Source organism: Perna viridis, chromosome 1 (assembly GCF_037379345.1).
Source record: "Perna viridis isolate PV_CMFRI_1.1 ecotype Kerala chromosome 1, ASM3737934v1, whole genome shotgun sequence".
Taxonomy (NCBI): Eukaryota; Metazoa; Mollusca; class Bivalvia; order Mytilida; family Mytilidae; genus Perna; species Perna viridis.
Window position 1 is genome coordinate 59,807,471 of NC_142445.1, and position 16,673 is coordinate 59,824,143.

Sequence of the window (16,673 nt, forward strand, 5' to 3'; positions counted from 1 at the left end):
AGGTGAAACTTGGTGGAAATATTGATTGTGGGTAGTAGAGCATTCGTACGTAAATAGATGCAATACTTGTGATGGTAAAGAGGTATAAAATGCATGCTATCCGGAAAGTTTCAGGTCCTCTTTCCTGCACCTACTAGCTGCTTTTCAAAAATGTTGTCAAAAATGCTAAATTTCGCACATACTTTAAGAATTAAAATCATGAACAAATGAGCAGAAAAAGGTACACTTTGGTTTTTTTTTTACAATAATACCATGCCAACTAGTCCGAATTTCCTCTGACCCTGCAACCCTCCTCTTTTTTATTTGGATATTGATATGTCGGGTTGGGGTCAGAACGATGTGCCATACAAAAAGTTGGAGATTTAGCGGTACCGCGGAGTATCGCCAAAAATTACATTTATTATTGAAATTTCGAGAGACCCTATTTTGTTGACATTTTGAACCGTAATAGAGAGTAGGCGGAGCTTGTTACCTTTGGAACGGAACGGAGCAGAAACGATTTTTAAAACCGGAATCTAACAGAATATTTCAAAATTCCGCTGAAAAATTACGTGCCCGTTACCCTTCCGTTCCAAAAGTAACAAGCTCCGCCTACTCTCTATTACGGTTCAAAATGTCAACAAAACAGGGTCTCTCGTGGAAAATTATCGAAACATCGCATCTACCCAAAAGAACTTGAGATAAAGGATACTACGGACACTGTGAAGTCAGTCTCATATCTTGACCTACACTTAGAAATCGATGGTAAAGGAGAACTATTGACCAAACTTTAAGACAAACGTGATGACTTTTCATTCAGAATTGTCAACTTTCCTTTCATTTGTGGCAACATCCCTTCGGCTCCTACGTATGGAATGTTCATATCACAACTCATACGTTATGCCAGAGCTTGCCGAAACTACGCAGACTTTTTGTATCGCGCTAGAACTCTAACAAGTAGGCTTCTGGAACAGGGTTATGTTGCTACAAGATTGAAGTCATCACTACAGACGTTTTATGGTCGTCGTCATGAACTCGTGGATCGTTATGGTGTATCCATCAGCACCATGAAAACTGATGTATTCAACGGGTCATGATTTGCCTTTCCTCGTTTGTCTACCCCGGACTTGACTTTTTATGAGCAACTCGGCGGGTGTTTCTAGAAAAGCAGAGGACGCTTACCCTACCGGTGCACCTGGTCCATGCTCCCATTTTTTGTGGAGTCCGAGTTGCTCAATTACTTTTGTTACTTTGTATGTATGATCTTAGTTACTTTATGTTTTTGTTGTGTATGTCTGTTTTCCATGTCTGGTCTTTGTCCCTGGATTACATCCTTTTGATTACCGCTATAACCTTGGTTCCCTTGATTACTCTTTCAATAAATGTAATTTTCTGTAGCAAATTTGGTATCAGCATACAGGAAAATGATTCCGGAATCGAACTAGGTATGTGTGACATGCACAATTTCAACTTGAAATTCGTTACAAGCGGTTGAAGGGCGATACTCCGCGGTACCGCTACATCTCCAACTTTTTGTATGGCACATCGTTCCGACCCCAACCCGACATATCAATATCCAAATAAAAAGAGGAGGGTTGCAGGGTCAGAGGAAATTCGGATTACATGCGTACTTACTTTTTTCTGGTAGTTTTTCAGTGGCTGATATTATAGAAAACCTGTTCTTTTTACAATTAATTTTGGGAAGGTATCCAAAATTTGTTATGTAAACTGATGTATATTTTCATTAAGCTAAAACATATGTTAGGTTTTAAGGCCCTCCCGCCTCTGCAATAGGATATGCAAGTCTCGTTCTAGTTTCATTTTCTTTTACCGGATTTTCCGATGTAGGACGTATTGAAAACCGGAGACCGATCTGTATTTTATTGTTTACTTCCGGGTACTCGAAACGCTATATAACAATGCAAAATCTTCAAGTCTATGTATTTTCTGACTTCATTTATCATGTAGAAATAGTTGTCATTTTTATTGGTATTATCATACAGAAAGTTTTTTGCTCTTAACACTGAACTAAACGATCTCTAAATGAAAATTCACTATGCTTTTGAATGGTAGACCAAGATCCATTCTTGTGAAATCACGGGGTCACATGACGAGACTTCCACACCCTATTTTTATTACGGTAAAATCTGGAAATTGTTCATATTCAGTCCGGAATCAACTTTTAATTTGGTACGGGAATCATCCGTGCGCTTGATAGAAAGGTAGAAAGTACGATGCGAATGAGGCTTTTATTTAACATTGATCATTAAAACGAAAGTGTCTCGTGGTGTCATACCACTATTTCTGGTCTCCATTATGTTAAATTCAGCTTTTTATAAGGCTAAAATTGTTTTACACCAGTACAGATGGTGCTAGAGAGGTATCATTATGGTCACCCTTCACCTATCTCTCATAAAAATATCAACATACCTTGTGTAATGGTAAAGTGAAAGTAGACAGGTGGAGAAGTCAGTACTATCGTTTTGAAATTTAGCCATGTTAAGGGGCCTGGAGTTTTTAGAGTATTGCTAGTTCATTTAGCTTTCAGATGACATCCAATTTGTATGCCTCTACTGAACAAGGAGAATGATAGGGTGCAATAATTGGACTACATGTTATTACTACTTTCTTGTATGTGCAGTTCCTATTGATCATAAAAAAGCCTCCCTCCCGCGTTCTTTTTTTAAAAAAGTAGCCTGTGAATCTAGGCATTTTTTTGTATGGCCTTATTTTGCCATGGCTATAGATTTTTATAACAAAAAAAGAAAAAAAAAACAAGAGAATACCTATCTTTTTCTTCATGAATCTCCATAATGTGGTGTTGGATTTGCTTGTTTATGTGTCTCAATATACCTTTATTTCCACAAATTGTCATAAAGTTATCTGTAGTGACCTATTTATATAGTGGAACCTCAGTGGTAAATGGTAAAATAAATTGAGATTTGTACACTAATATTATGATCCTGCATGAAATACAAGTGACTCCAGACAATGCCATTAGCCTAATACCATTACATGGCCACATGTAAAGTAATGTCTACAAGTAGAAATTGCGACTTCTGTCTTTTAGCACTATTTTTTTTTAATAAGTACAAAATAAATTTGTTTAAATATGTCTTGCTCCACCTAATTTTTTTGGTGAAAATTTCACAAGGAAGAGAAATAAATTATGTAGGGCCTGCCTATCAATTCAATGAATCATGTAACTACAAGGACCATAATTGCAAGCAAAGAGTTAATTTTTTTTACAGGAACTTTATTGTTTATTTTGTGGCAACAGCAGTTGGAGCTGCAGCTGATCGCCTTCTTGGCTTTGGTGTGGTTCCTTCCCTGAAACCATTTCTAAAAAAGAAAACAAAAAACACACGTTTATGAAATTAAAAGGATAACAATAAAACTGTACATGCATGTCCAACATTAGTTAAAGCTTAAAGGCTAAAATGGTTATTCATTATTAAGACTGCATTACTTCACCCTGCCAGCATCAAACACAATATTGTCTAGCCTTCTGTACAGCAAAACATCTTTTTTGAATTGTCAAGGCAGTATTTTAAAGTATCAACAACTGGTTTACAAGCTGGAGAGATAAGCAAAGGAAAGAACACTATCATAGAATTGTATAGTATGTCTTTTCAACAGCTTCAATGAAAACAAAACAGATTAAGTTCTTCAGCGTAAAGCAAGTTAAGAACTTGATGCTCCTTTTCATAGAAAATAAAATCCCAAAAAAATGTTATCCTCATAGCAAAGGTCTTTCAGACATTGTTTTACATTTGGTCCAGTTTATGCCTAACTTCACAGGTAAAAAAATGACTAAACAAGACAGCTTGTTACAATGTGTGAAACTGCCACACACAAACTTTTCAAAAGCAGGTGAAAACTGCATTTGGCTCGTGCTAATTATTGAGCACTTGCCAAAGTGGCATGTGATAGGTTCATGACTACTGTATACACTCGCCTATAAGTCAGATTTTTAGGACTTAAATTTTTAATTGTTGGGAAGGGTTCCGACTTGCAGACGTGATCTAGCCTATGAACTAAAATTTTTAGCTTAAAAATGTCCAAAATTTGATAACTGACATGAGCATGACACCAACATTGAACAGCCATACCAGCACCGTTTACCCTAATGTAATTATTAAACTGTAAATGTTGGTTTTAGGTCTTTATCTTCTACCTTTCACAGCTAAAATTTACTGTTTAGTCTTTCATTTTACCTAAATACTGGCCCCTCATGATTTTATTCTTGTTTCCCACTCAACCATTTTGTGTACTGATTTTTACCTGATCACTCAGATAGCTAAAGACCCACAGGTGTAATAGAAACATGACCCAACAACCTACCATAATTTGTGACAAAAGTAATCAATATTTTAGTTGATAATTGCAATTCTTTTAATGAATTTCTTTTTCTTTAAGATAAAACCTCTTAACTTACTGAAATATCTCCAAAAATGAGTTGTTAGAGTATCATTAACTTTCTGTTTTATTCTTTGTTGTTCACTATATTTATGATTTTAACTTGGGTTGTTGGTTGTACCAAAATTAAAATGAATGAAAAAATGGCTGTATCAAAACAATCCACATGGCTTGTCCAAAATTTAATTACTTAATTACTACTATAAAAACAACTTTGGCTTGTAATTATTTTTTTCAACATTTATTGAACAGGTATACTCATTCTAATTAAAGAATGTCAGTGATCAGACTTATAAGCAGGTCAAGGCTAGGTTCCAGAAATTTTGGACTGAAAAGGGAGGTCCAACATATACTCGAGTATATACGGTAGTATATGTTAAACTTGAACAATATTATTATCTTTTACATTACAAAATATTTCTATCAACCTAACACTTTATATTCAGTGTTGCTGGATTCAGAAATGATTTTACAAGGAGGTCAAAGCGGATGTTGATAAAATCAGGAGAAAAAAAAAAAAAACTGAATCTTAACGACAAACTTCTGATTTCCAATAGCAGAATTCTGCTAAAAAGCGGAAAAAAATCAGCCAAGAAGAATGAAAAAAAAAAGGGTTCACACTGTTGTTATGTCATTATGTAATAATTTCATAATAATCACGCATTTTGGTCCAGCAGATATCAACTCCTACTGGACCAAACCCAATTTTACTGGACTTGTTTCAATGTTGGGTGGACCTTTGGAATGCCTGTTTACTGTACAAAAAATAAGAGAAACTTTCAAGGTTAAGTCCTCTGCATTAAGAGAAAATGCTGTTCATACATACCTGAATCTTCTGAAGACTTTTTTCAAATGCCTCATGCGTCCTGTTCCTGTTGTGTGCCTCCTCTTTGCCTTTTTGGACCAGTTGTCTGCAAATCAAAAATGAAAAATAAAGTGTTAAATAAATTGAAGAATTTGGTTCATATACATATCCATTTAAGGATGTTTATACACTCGTGTGTTACAGATGTCAAAAAAAAAAAAAAAAAGTGAAAATGGTAAAAATTATAACTATTTAGATCTGTCCTTGAAGAGACTAATACTATGTAAGGTCATGCTGATTCGTCCTTGTCTACTCTTGCAGGTAGATCATTGCCAGCACTCCACAGTTTAGTTTAGTTTCACACTTTTAGCTAGGGATGAAAAATGACATAAATGGAAACTGGTTGCTATAGTGATCAAAAACGAAGAATCTATTGTTGATAAAACATTTTCTGAAAAAGGGGACTTTTAAAAGTATTTTGCAATGTTTTATATATTTTCAATGTTGGAGGGGCTTTTTTTTCAATGATAATTTGACTTCATTGTGAAAATGAAAGTAAGTCAACTTTTTACCATGCTAAATTTATTAAGTGGATTACAAAGTGAAATAGCTCAAAATATAACTGGCGATGCCCATACGAGGAAGGGATTTTGGAAGGAAAAAGTTTGGACAGTTTCAGGGGATGAAATAAAAATTTAAGATATTTTGCGGGAAATTTGATATTTTTAAACCTTATTTTATGAACTTTCTTGCAAATTTTCGCATATTTTAGCATGGTTTCTATGGTAACCCTCTTTGCTGTGGGTAATTTTTTTCCAGAAAATTTTTACTGCATCCTGAAGGCCTTGGCTTGAGCTATTTCTAGATATATAGATTTACAGATGCTTGACAGTGATAAATGTTACAAAGCACCAGATTACAAGACCAAAATTAGGCAGTTCTACAATACTGTGGAGTGCTGGCATTGTTTAAACTAATCAGAAAAGAGACCTTACTCTGCAACCAGGCCATCCAAGATTGCCACTTTGTTAACTTTACCTCCAAGTTCAAGATTTCACATAGGAAATTACTAAAAATGAGTAACATTCAATTGTGAGGGAATAGGAAACATCTCAAAATATCTATAGAAACAAGATGGCGAATTTACAGTGCTATCGTTCTATAGAAAAACTAATATGGAATCACTTCAATTTTGGAGGTAAGAATGAGAAATAATTGTAAGAGAATTGTAGTATATAACGACAAAAATGAAAAAAACATTTTTAATAAATTTTTTTATTAAAAATGTAAATCTGACATGAATTCGAGTATGGTAAATAATCTAAATATTGTATCAACCCCTCTGTGATGGTCAAAATATAAACTATATAATAAAGCCTCAAAAATAAATTTCAAAACAACAATTGATGGACATGTTTGTTTCTATACATATAGCCTGGATATTCTTCTATTAAATGTTGAAAAATTATTGACTTTAAATGCTGACTGATTTAATGGATAAATGACAAGGCAGTGATCTCCCCATAGCCATATGCAGTCTTTCCAAGGTTCAGTTTTTTTTTTCAGAACATTCGATCCTGTGATGACATAATATTTTCAGGACCAAACCAAGTTTTACCGTCCATTTTGACCTGAATTAAAAATTACTAATATTGGAAATTTTCCTGACTTCTGGTCTGGCGTTCCGGATTTTTTACTGGCGACAAACCTTCAGAAAGACTGCACATGGCATCACATTACCCTGATGCTCTTATTTTTTTACCAGGATACTTTTGCAAAAGACCTTCCTATAGGGTCCAATACAAATGTTATAATATCTACATGTAGATGCAAAATGCTTAATTTGAAATTCGGGGATTACCAAGACGTTACAAATGTATATGAAAATCTTTAGGGAGAACACTGCAAGGGTCACAGGCCACCATTATTGTTTATGTTAATAACATATGATCCACAAACAGAAGCCCTATTCTTTCTTACAAAAAAAAACCTCAAAATTTGTGATTGCATTGGAATCATTGTTTGTTTGTTGGGATTTAACGTCTGAGCAGCAATATTTCAGCATTGGAATCAGGTTAAACCACTATACTCATTGTCGCTGGCATTTAGCTTTTGATCCATAGAATATTAATAGCATGAGAAGTCCATTAAGTTTGATTAAGTTTCAAACCTCGAGTAATGGATTTCTAATCATGAACATTATCATTGAAGTTTTTCGTGAATAGTGGAAATACTTACAGTGACCTGGTGTTGTCTTCTTTTGGATATGGTAATTGCGGCGACCCGTTCTACGATCATGTGTATGGGTCTTGTTGATCCTTTTACCAAAACTGGATGTTCCTTTCGTCTATTAAAAACAACAGGCATACATTTAAAGAAATAATTTAACTTATAGTTATACAATGCAGTGATTTATACTACTCTCCGACTCTGTACAATGCTAATTTCAGTTCGTCAAAATCCTGACATTTAACTTATTTAGACTTCATTAAGTAAAGAACAAAAAAATCTTACTTCATGGCAATCTCTGATAAAATATGCAACCTGTAGTCGTCTGCATCAACAGAGACACTGCTCGCAGTTATGTTCAAATGATGTCAACACAACGACTCGCCTGGAACGGCAGTCATTTCGACCTTAAAGTCGTGAATAATTCCAAATTTAAAAAAAAAGAATGATAGAAGAGACAGGAAAGATGCTTAATAAAACAAATAAAAGACCTTAACGACTAATATAGAGGAGGATGGATTAGATTTATTTAATATTTTTAACTATTCACCATGTTGATCCAGTTACCGGAAGTAGAAAAGAAAGAAGGTTGTAAGTTTGTCAACTCGCCCCATATATAACATGTCACTTCAACAATTCAAAAGTTGAGCCTCAGATTTACAACTACTTACAAGCAAAACAATTTTTCTAAATTAAAAGATTTAATTATAACATGGGGTAGGCATTGCCTAAATCAGCGAGCACCGTGGGCTTTACTATACATGTGCGAGACTCGAAATAATAATAATGGACATTACAAAGAAGGGGGTCAACCTGATGAAAATGTTTGCTTCGCACGTGCAATATTTTTATTTATATTTAACCTGCAAGCAAAATCAATATTTCTAATTGAAAATATGTCTTGCTAATTAATGGGGGAGTTTTTTTCCAATAAATGAAAAACTCGAACATTTTTCCCTCATTAGAATGTTGGTGACCAAGTTTTGTAATAATCCACTGAGTGGATTTTTAGAGAAAATTTAACGAAGACACACGAAGACGCTCGCCATGTAATGACAATGGCTCATACGGACTTACGCAAGGTGAGCTAATAAAACATTAGTTTTACCTTCGTCACCAACAGTGGAAGCATGTGTAGTAGCCGCTCGGCTCCGTCCCTCTGTCCACAGGCCGTTTGTCCGCTCGGCACGCTTAGGGGTAGATACTTTGTGAAATCTGTAACTCAAAAAGTATTAAAGCAATATTTGTTTTCAAACTTTGCACAGTGATTATATACATATTAAAGACCTCATATTATGGAAAAAAATTTTTTTACTTCATTTTCCGTATTTTGAAGCTAGCTATTTTATTTGTGCCAATTTATGTTGTGAAAGGTACCTACGTGATGTAATTTGCACGTAACTCAAAAAGTAATAAAGCAACATTATCCAAACTTTGCGCACTTATTGAATACACATTGATGATGTATGTTTTGGTAAAGTTGATATTCTATTTTCCTAAAATTTCAGCATTTTGAAATTGTAATTTTAACAGTATATGCTATCATTAGGATGTCACGAGAATTGGCATCGCCACCCATACTGCTATTAATTTTTTTAAGTTGCTTTATGTTACTTATTTGAGAGTCTTAGACACTTATATATATATATGCTGACAAATATATGACGATGACGCACGTCCAGAAATGTATTGGTTTTGTTTTACAAATTACAAATTCTTTATTGACACAAACTCATAATGCAATACACGGTTACAGTCCGATGGCAATGATGATACAAACAAACATAATTGTATACTAACATGTTGAAGCATGTAACATATATAATATGATAATGATACAGTTTTACATTATAACATATTATTTCTTATATCAAGGCAACCTGTTATATAAACAGAAATCAGTTAGGAAGTGCTCTGAATTATGGTTAAACATTAGATTTAAGATTTGTTTGAATTTTTTATGCTGAAACATATTAAGAAAATTTGTATTTTGAAACAGTGTTAAACGTTTGGTTTGATATGCCTTACAGTGTAATAAAAAATGCTCTTCGTTTTCGATTTCCTCTTCTTTACAAATTTGGCAGTAACCAGCAATGTAAATGCTTCTGAAAAAAATCCAATTTAGATGACTCATTTATTTCGGCATTTTGATTTTAAATGCATTGGTCTACATTGCCAAGTGTTAAAAAAAGAATTTTAGTATCATATACATGTAATCAAGATCACAATTCATTTCTATCATTATGTAATCTGATTGGAGGTAAAAATGAAGTTGAATTCTGTTTTGAACATATCGGGAAAATTTCTTACAAAAAAAATTGACCTAATAAAAAAATCTCATGTCTCATATATAACATTACAAGGGCAACAGTTACAAGCATTTAATACACAAGGAGTTAGACAACTACATGTGTATATAAAAAATCCTTGCATAAACTAAAGTGGGTCGGGTTTACCGTAAATACACTTCAGTGCTACTCGAAATGTCAAATAGGCGTTGAATTTACATCTGCATGAATTTTAGATATAACCATACTGAAATCAGACCTACTCGACCTTTTCCGCCACACTAAACAATTCCGTATGCAAGCGAGAAAATTATGTAGGATGAATTGACTTTTGGACGATTTGACTATTATGTCTTGACCCGGAAACAGTGAACACCAGGTCACGTCACTAAGAGGATGTAAACAAATATCTGTCACAGGCCACGTTGGAACTTCTGACAAGTGCTCTTTCGAAAATATATAGGCACACGCTTTACAAGTTCTCAGTATGTGTGTGACAATTTGTAGCATTCTTGCACTAACAGACAAACAAAATGATGGAAATAATTCCTTATGACACATCTTCGACAGTTTATTTAGGACATTGTACTTCCTGCAAAGCGAAAGAGGCAACAGAAAGCACTTGTGATTTGTACAAAATTGACACCGAAGGACAAGTTTTACGAGACGAACCAGCTTTAGTGGACCAAACAGTCGTTTATGCTTTCAAAAATCTTGTAAGGAAATACAAAAAACTGATGGGTGATTCAAAAGACATTTCAATAATGACTGGAGGTCTTCAGCAATATCTTAACAAAAAGGCTTTGAGGAAGTGTGACACTTATGAAGATCATCCACAACAAGATTCCTTATTTCACAAATTACCAGTAAGTTCACTTCGACATCTACTTAATATAACAATGTAGAAGGCACACCAAATGCCAGGCTTTTCCTTTTGAAGCCTGACATGAATAAGCAGAAGGAAGATAAACAAAAATTCTGTAACTGACAGGGAAACTTCAATGCATGGCAAACCAAGTTAGATTAAACGCCAAGTTTGTGTTGTTCTGAGTTGTCCTATTACTTTATAATTACATACCATCGAAGATGTTCACTCTTTAGTCATATGATCAACAAGAATTCTCATATCTAACACATTTCTAGTTGAATTTTAAGTCAAATTTCCAAGAGTGTTTTCCAGCTATACTATGTATACCAAACTTGACATCTCTACATAATTGCACGCTTTGCTAGAGCACCCTATTGTGCCTTAATGTAGCAAAGTTATTCTGACCCACCAAAGTAGTCTCAAATAAAAGCAGCTACAAGATTTAAGCTACAGGTACATGTTTTTGTAGGAATATGATTTTTCATAAGTTGAGTTTCCGGAGTTGTTATCTAGCAGAACATTTTATGGAGTAGAACAAGGAACACAAGAATAAACTATTTTCTTAAGTGCAAGTCAAACATTAATGGCTATATTCATATATTTATGTTCATGAATAAAGTTTTTTTTTCTATTATAGCTGGATTGTAAGTTGCATATATTTTCTTACTTGGGACCAGAGGACCTCTGTAGAATTGGAGGTGTCTGTAGAGATTGGTATTTTGTCAGTGAAGATAATATATTGTGGAAAGAAATGATGGAGAGAGATGTTAAAGACTGGCATGCCATTGGTCATAATACAAACCCAAAACTTTATCAAGAGGTTCAATCAGACTGGAGCAATAAAGAAATGTAAGGCTACTAAAATATCCTGAGAAACTTACATGTATGAAATGTGTTGTTTTGATATCTTACAAAATAATTCCCAATCAGTACTTATATGAACATGGTAAAAAGTAACTCCAAACTGTTAGTTCAATTAGTTCAAATTAATGGTGGTCTTGGACCTTAACCTTATGAAATTTCATGTGTTTACCTTGGTCCTGGACCTTCAACCATTTTAGTTGAAACATTATTGTAGATTTACTCTTTCCCTCACATGGACCACTGATTTGAAGCTATATGGAAACTCCAAGTAAATTTGACCCCCTAGGAATATTTATGGTATAAGTATGTTGCACATGATACATATATTCATGTTAGAATTTGCCAATTATCAAATGGGGAAACAAGAGAAAGGTAGATTTTTAGAAAGCAATTTCTAAACATTACTGTCTTTATGTTTCAGATACCTTAAATGCTCACCACATATTAACCAACTAATGCACAAAACTGATGCTGTATTTAGTTTCATGGACTTTCTTAAATCATTCTTACCTAAAAAGTCATGGACTCCAAAAATAGCAATGTTTGGACCAGGGCTGGAATCAGATCACACTAGTGGACTAGTTAGAAAACTGCTATATGATGACAATAGATACATGGAAAGAATAGGACTAGTTTCTGGACAATTTGAAGGTAGATATTTTGTCAACTGTCTAGCCTGGAAAATACAAAGGGAAAAACAAATAGTTAATGAAAAATTCAAAATAACATTATATTGTTATACTAAAGGGGAAGTTATTATTTAGAGAGCATTCAAGGGAATCTTCTACTTGAAATGATTCGTAATAATTAACAACCAATACCATAATGTCGTAATTGTATTAATTTATTTCCTGTCATGTGGATGTACTTAAATGAATTCTTTTTTTTTTTTTTATTTCGGTATGAATTTGTTGCCATGTACAATCAACTTTATAATTTGATTAGAAATATAAAAAAGAATTCAAAACACAACAATACCCTTTATGCATTGGATTTGTCATATTGGTGAGGAAAACCAATAAAGACGTAAAGCCGCCCCCCCCCCCCCAAAAAAAAAAAAAAAAAAAAGCAAAAATACTCATTAATACTCATAAAAACAACAAAATATTATTACATTGCTATGGGTATGTTTGTGCAGTTATTTTGCTTTCACTAGTTTTACTTCATTATCAAATCATTTTTAATTTTAATTTATATCATGATTTAAGGGGTTGGATCTGGTTGGAATTATAAACTTCCAAATGGACAAACATTCCAATTATCTGTGTTATACTCGGCTTCTAAACAGCAAAGGACACAGAAATCATGGAATAGAATGACAGGCAATAATTTGATACAGGTCAAGAAAGATACTGAAGGTGAAGATACAGTGGAATTGAAACCAGCTGTACGAGATTTCTGTAGGGTCGTTGATGCATTTGTGTATGTTGTTGATGCTACTTCAACTGATAACTTGAGTAAGTAAATATGTATTGTCTCTAAGAAAATGTTAGACATTTTTTGGTAATTAAAGCATTTAAATAGATCCTTTATGTAATATTCATATTAATATGTAAATGCAAAATGTTGAGAAAATATAATTAAATCAAGATTTAGCAAAATTAAAAATAAACATCCTTCCAATAAGTGTAATGTGTTACATTCTTTTGATTACCGCTATAACCTTGGTTCCCTTGATTACTCTTTGATTACCACTATAACCTTGGTTCCCTTGATTACTCTTTGATTACCACTATAACCTTGGTTCCCTTGATTACTCTTTGATTACCGCTATAACCTTGGTTCCCTTGATTACTCATTGATTACCGCTATAACCTTGGTTCCCTTGATTACTCTTTGATTACTGCTGCTATAACCTTGGTTCCCTTGATTACTCTTTCATACTCACAATACCAAGTTCATATTTTCAGGAGCTAATGAGAATTATGAATTGTCTGCCGTGTTAAAAGAGAGATGGTCAGACACACACATTCCAGTTTTAGTTATGTCCTGTATCCCTAACAGACAGAGTCCTAGAATACCATGTATTGATGTCGTAGAGGCACTACACTTAGGAAAACTGAACAGACCTTGGCAGGTAAAAGAAATGTTCGCAATCTAAGACTTTCCTTTACTAATGTAGGAATTATGACAAAATTCAGATTGTTTTAATTGACGTCAATATTTTCCTTATTTAAAGAAGTACATGTACTTTAATCATTGCAGCTATTGAAGCTAACTGAGGTGGTCTTAAAAAAAATGTATCTTACTTGTAAATAGTTACTGATATTTTTATTTTTTCATACCATGTTTTACAAAGTGTAAATTTTTCAAACTGTAATAGATCTTTATATTAACTCAACCATTACTGTAAGTTTTTCTGTTTTAAGTACATGTATTCAAGTTTTAATCAATATTTTTTTAGGTGAGAGACTGCTGGGTAGAGAACCTTGAAGGTGTAATAGACAGCATATCCTGGACTATTGAACAAGCTCATCGACGATGACCAATTAATCTACCTATAAATAATACACAATCAGTGCCAAAGTGTGTTCTTCACGATATTCCACAAGTAGTTTTCTTATAACCAGGCTGACTGTAAAGGACATAAGGTCAACAATGTATAGCTTGGAACAAAACCGTCTTACTCACCGGTAGAGGACATTATATTACCTAACTGTTGATTATTGTTCTTGTTAAACTTTACAAATTTAATATATTATTTTATTACTTATTTAAGAATTAGGTTCTGATGAATACTGTCACTGAAGACATTTTTTGAATTAAAGCTGATTAAAGGAGCCTTTTACAATGTAACATACAAAAACCTGACTTGGTTTAATTTAGTAAACTTGTTGAAATAATGATTTTAGGTAGTAGAGTATTTGTACATACATGAATACATATGTTCAATACTACAAAAGGCAAAAAGGTGTGGAATGCATGTAATCAGCTATCTGGATCAGTTCAATTCCCTTCCAGATAGGGTTCTCTCTGTTTCTCTAAAAGGCATGATTGTGATAAAATTTTATCATTCACTCACTAGTCATGCCTGAAGACACACAGGGTAAGGACTGGTAGTCTCCATTCATCTCTGTTCTATGCTTTCTTTTTCCATTCTTCCCAGCTGTAACCAAGCTTTTTCATCTCTGCTTCTACCGTTCATATCCATGTTGTTTGTGGACGTCACTGTTTGCTCTTCCCTGCTGGTGCCCACCTTAGTGCTACTCTGGCCAAGTCATCAGCAGGTCTTCTTGATGATCTTTTGCAGGCATCTGTTATGGAAAGTGGATAGCTTTCTCATGTCTCGCTCTGTCATTCTCCAACATTCTGATCCTTACAGGAGAACAGAGAGGACACTGCTGTTGTATATCTTGATGTTGGTTCTCCTACTGATAACTGAGAATTTCAGGATGTTCTGGAGTTTAACAAATGCACCTGTTGCCTTTCCTTTTCTTGATTGGATACCTTTGTCAGCACCACTATCAGATGTTACAGTGTTTCCTAGGTATGTGAATGATGGAGAGAATTTTAGATGGTTTCCATTTACTTCAGTATCAGGAGGTACTCTGCAGTTTATGGCCTTCACTTCGGTTTGCTTGATGTTGATGATCAAGTCTACTGAAATTGCGTTCTTTTGTAATTCGGTTGTTTTGTATTGCATGTTTTCCTCCAGATGTGAGAGTAAGGCAAGATCATCTGCATTATCTAAATCTTCTTGATGTGTAAATAATGTCCATCTAATTTCAGTGTCCCGATCTCATAACCCAGTCAGTTATTATTATGAAGAGGAGATATGACATTACACAAATTTCATAACTAGTAAGTAAAATCATACATAAATTAGGAGAAATATGGGTAAAAATTGTTAAATTGCTGATCTGAGTGTCTAAATTTCAATTTTATTCGCACAAATTGACTAGAAATTATCTGCAGTAGCCTCTATTTAGTGCAACCAAAAGAGCATGATTTTGTCTATTGTCTATTGAAAAATGCACAAAATATCTGCCATAGGATCAATCAGTCAATCATTATGGACTCTAAGTGGCTTGGTGATGATAGGTGATCTAGAAGCAAATGGTACCATGAGATCTCACCCTCATTTTACATTGTTTGTCCATTGGTGTAACAATAAGTTATGAAATATATCAAAATTAAATAAATATAAAACCATTTGGGCAAATATGGACCCAATATTCAAGCTATAAACAGCTATAAATTTGGATTATGATTTAAAGACTGCCCATGTAAAAACCAAGCACATCCTGTGATACGAGTGACACGGAATAAATTTAACCCCACCATTTTTTTTTGTTCATATAGAATGTTAAACTCATTCTAATGTCAAAGCAAACAGATTTATTTTTGTATCGAAAGTGGGTGACCTGGAAAATATGTTCAAAGTTCTCTAACAAATTAAATTATGAATAGGTCTCACTAACCACTTCTGGGTCAAATGGCCTACCCCCTATGTAGTACCAAAAACACACTGAACCTAGACATGCATCGTAAGTGCATTATTTGTGTGTATTATGATTAAAAGTAGTCAAAATAAAGCTGAGAATGGGTACTTTAAAATCATATATGTAATTAACTACAAAAGTGTATGAATATTGTTTACATGTGTGAGTAATTTGCCTCCATGCTGTCAGTTAGGAGAAGGATTTTCAGTATTATTTATTCAAGTAAATTTTGTGAAGAATTTCTACAATCATCGTACCATTAGCATAAAGATTTTGGAAGCCTTATTTTCCAAGTGTCATAATGGTATGCAACTTTAAGATGTCATTTGTTCTGAGAATTCACAGTGAAACTTTGAAAATTACCATTTTAACATGTAAAGTAATGGCAACGTTAGAAGTGGTTAGTGACACCTTAACAGATTAAAACAAAAATCTGACCACAGATAGATCTCATCATGCTGAACACTTTTACCCATATCAGAAATTAGTTAAACCTAATGGTTTAGAGATATCTGCAAAAACTACTGTCTAACCCTTATGTTCTAATTTTAGTGACAGTGGCCATGTTTTTCGATGGATCAAAAATCCCCACTACAGTTCTATGCAGGATACCCAAAGAAACATTCTTACCAAGTTTGATTTCACTTGGTCAAGTAGTGTCAGAGGAGAAACTTTTTGAAAGAAATAACATTAAAAATGGCAAAAAACATTGAAAAAGGGCAATAACTCCAACATGGCTAAACGGATTAAAACGAAGATTTAACTGCTGATAGATCTCA

General features: G+C 33.8%; 2 protein-coding genes across 2 annotated transcripts; one reads left to right on the plus strand and one right to left on the minus strand.

Annotated features, from left to right (window-relative positions):
* Nucleotides 1-3,218: 3,218 nt before the first annotated feature.
* On the minus strand, nucleotides 3,219-8,032 carry LOC148629634 (large ribosomal subunit protein eL37-like). Its single transcript, XM_088554513.1, has 4 exons — nucleotides 7,983-8,032; nucleotides 7,442-7,550; nucleotides 5,225-5,309; nucleotides 3,219-3,321 (listed from the first exon to the last, which is right to left on the minus strand). Exons 1-4 carry the CDS (start codon nucleotides 7,983-7,985, stop codon nucleotides 3,243-3,245), a joined length of 276 nt encoding a protein of 91 aa, XP_088410639.1. The 5' UTR covers nucleotides 7,986-8,032; the 3' UTR covers nucleotides 3,219-3,242.
* Nucleotides 8,033-10,088: 2,056 nt separating this feature from the next.
* On the plus strand, nucleotides 10,089-14,165 carry LOC148629635 (F-box only protein 4-like). The gene is made up of 6 exons (XM_088554697.1): nucleotides 10,089-10,586; nucleotides 11,226-11,437; nucleotides 11,874-12,103; nucleotides 12,661-12,909; nucleotides 13,363-13,529; nucleotides 13,857-14,165. The coding sequence occupies exons 1-6, from the start codon at nucleotides 10,254-10,256 to the stop codon at nucleotides 13,935-13,937; spliced, it is 1,272 nt and encodes a 423-aa protein (XP_088410823.1). The 5' UTR covers nucleotides 10,089-10,253; the 3' UTR covers nucleotides 13,938-14,165.
* The last annotated feature ends 2,508 nt before the right edge of the window (nucleotides 14,166-16,673 follow it).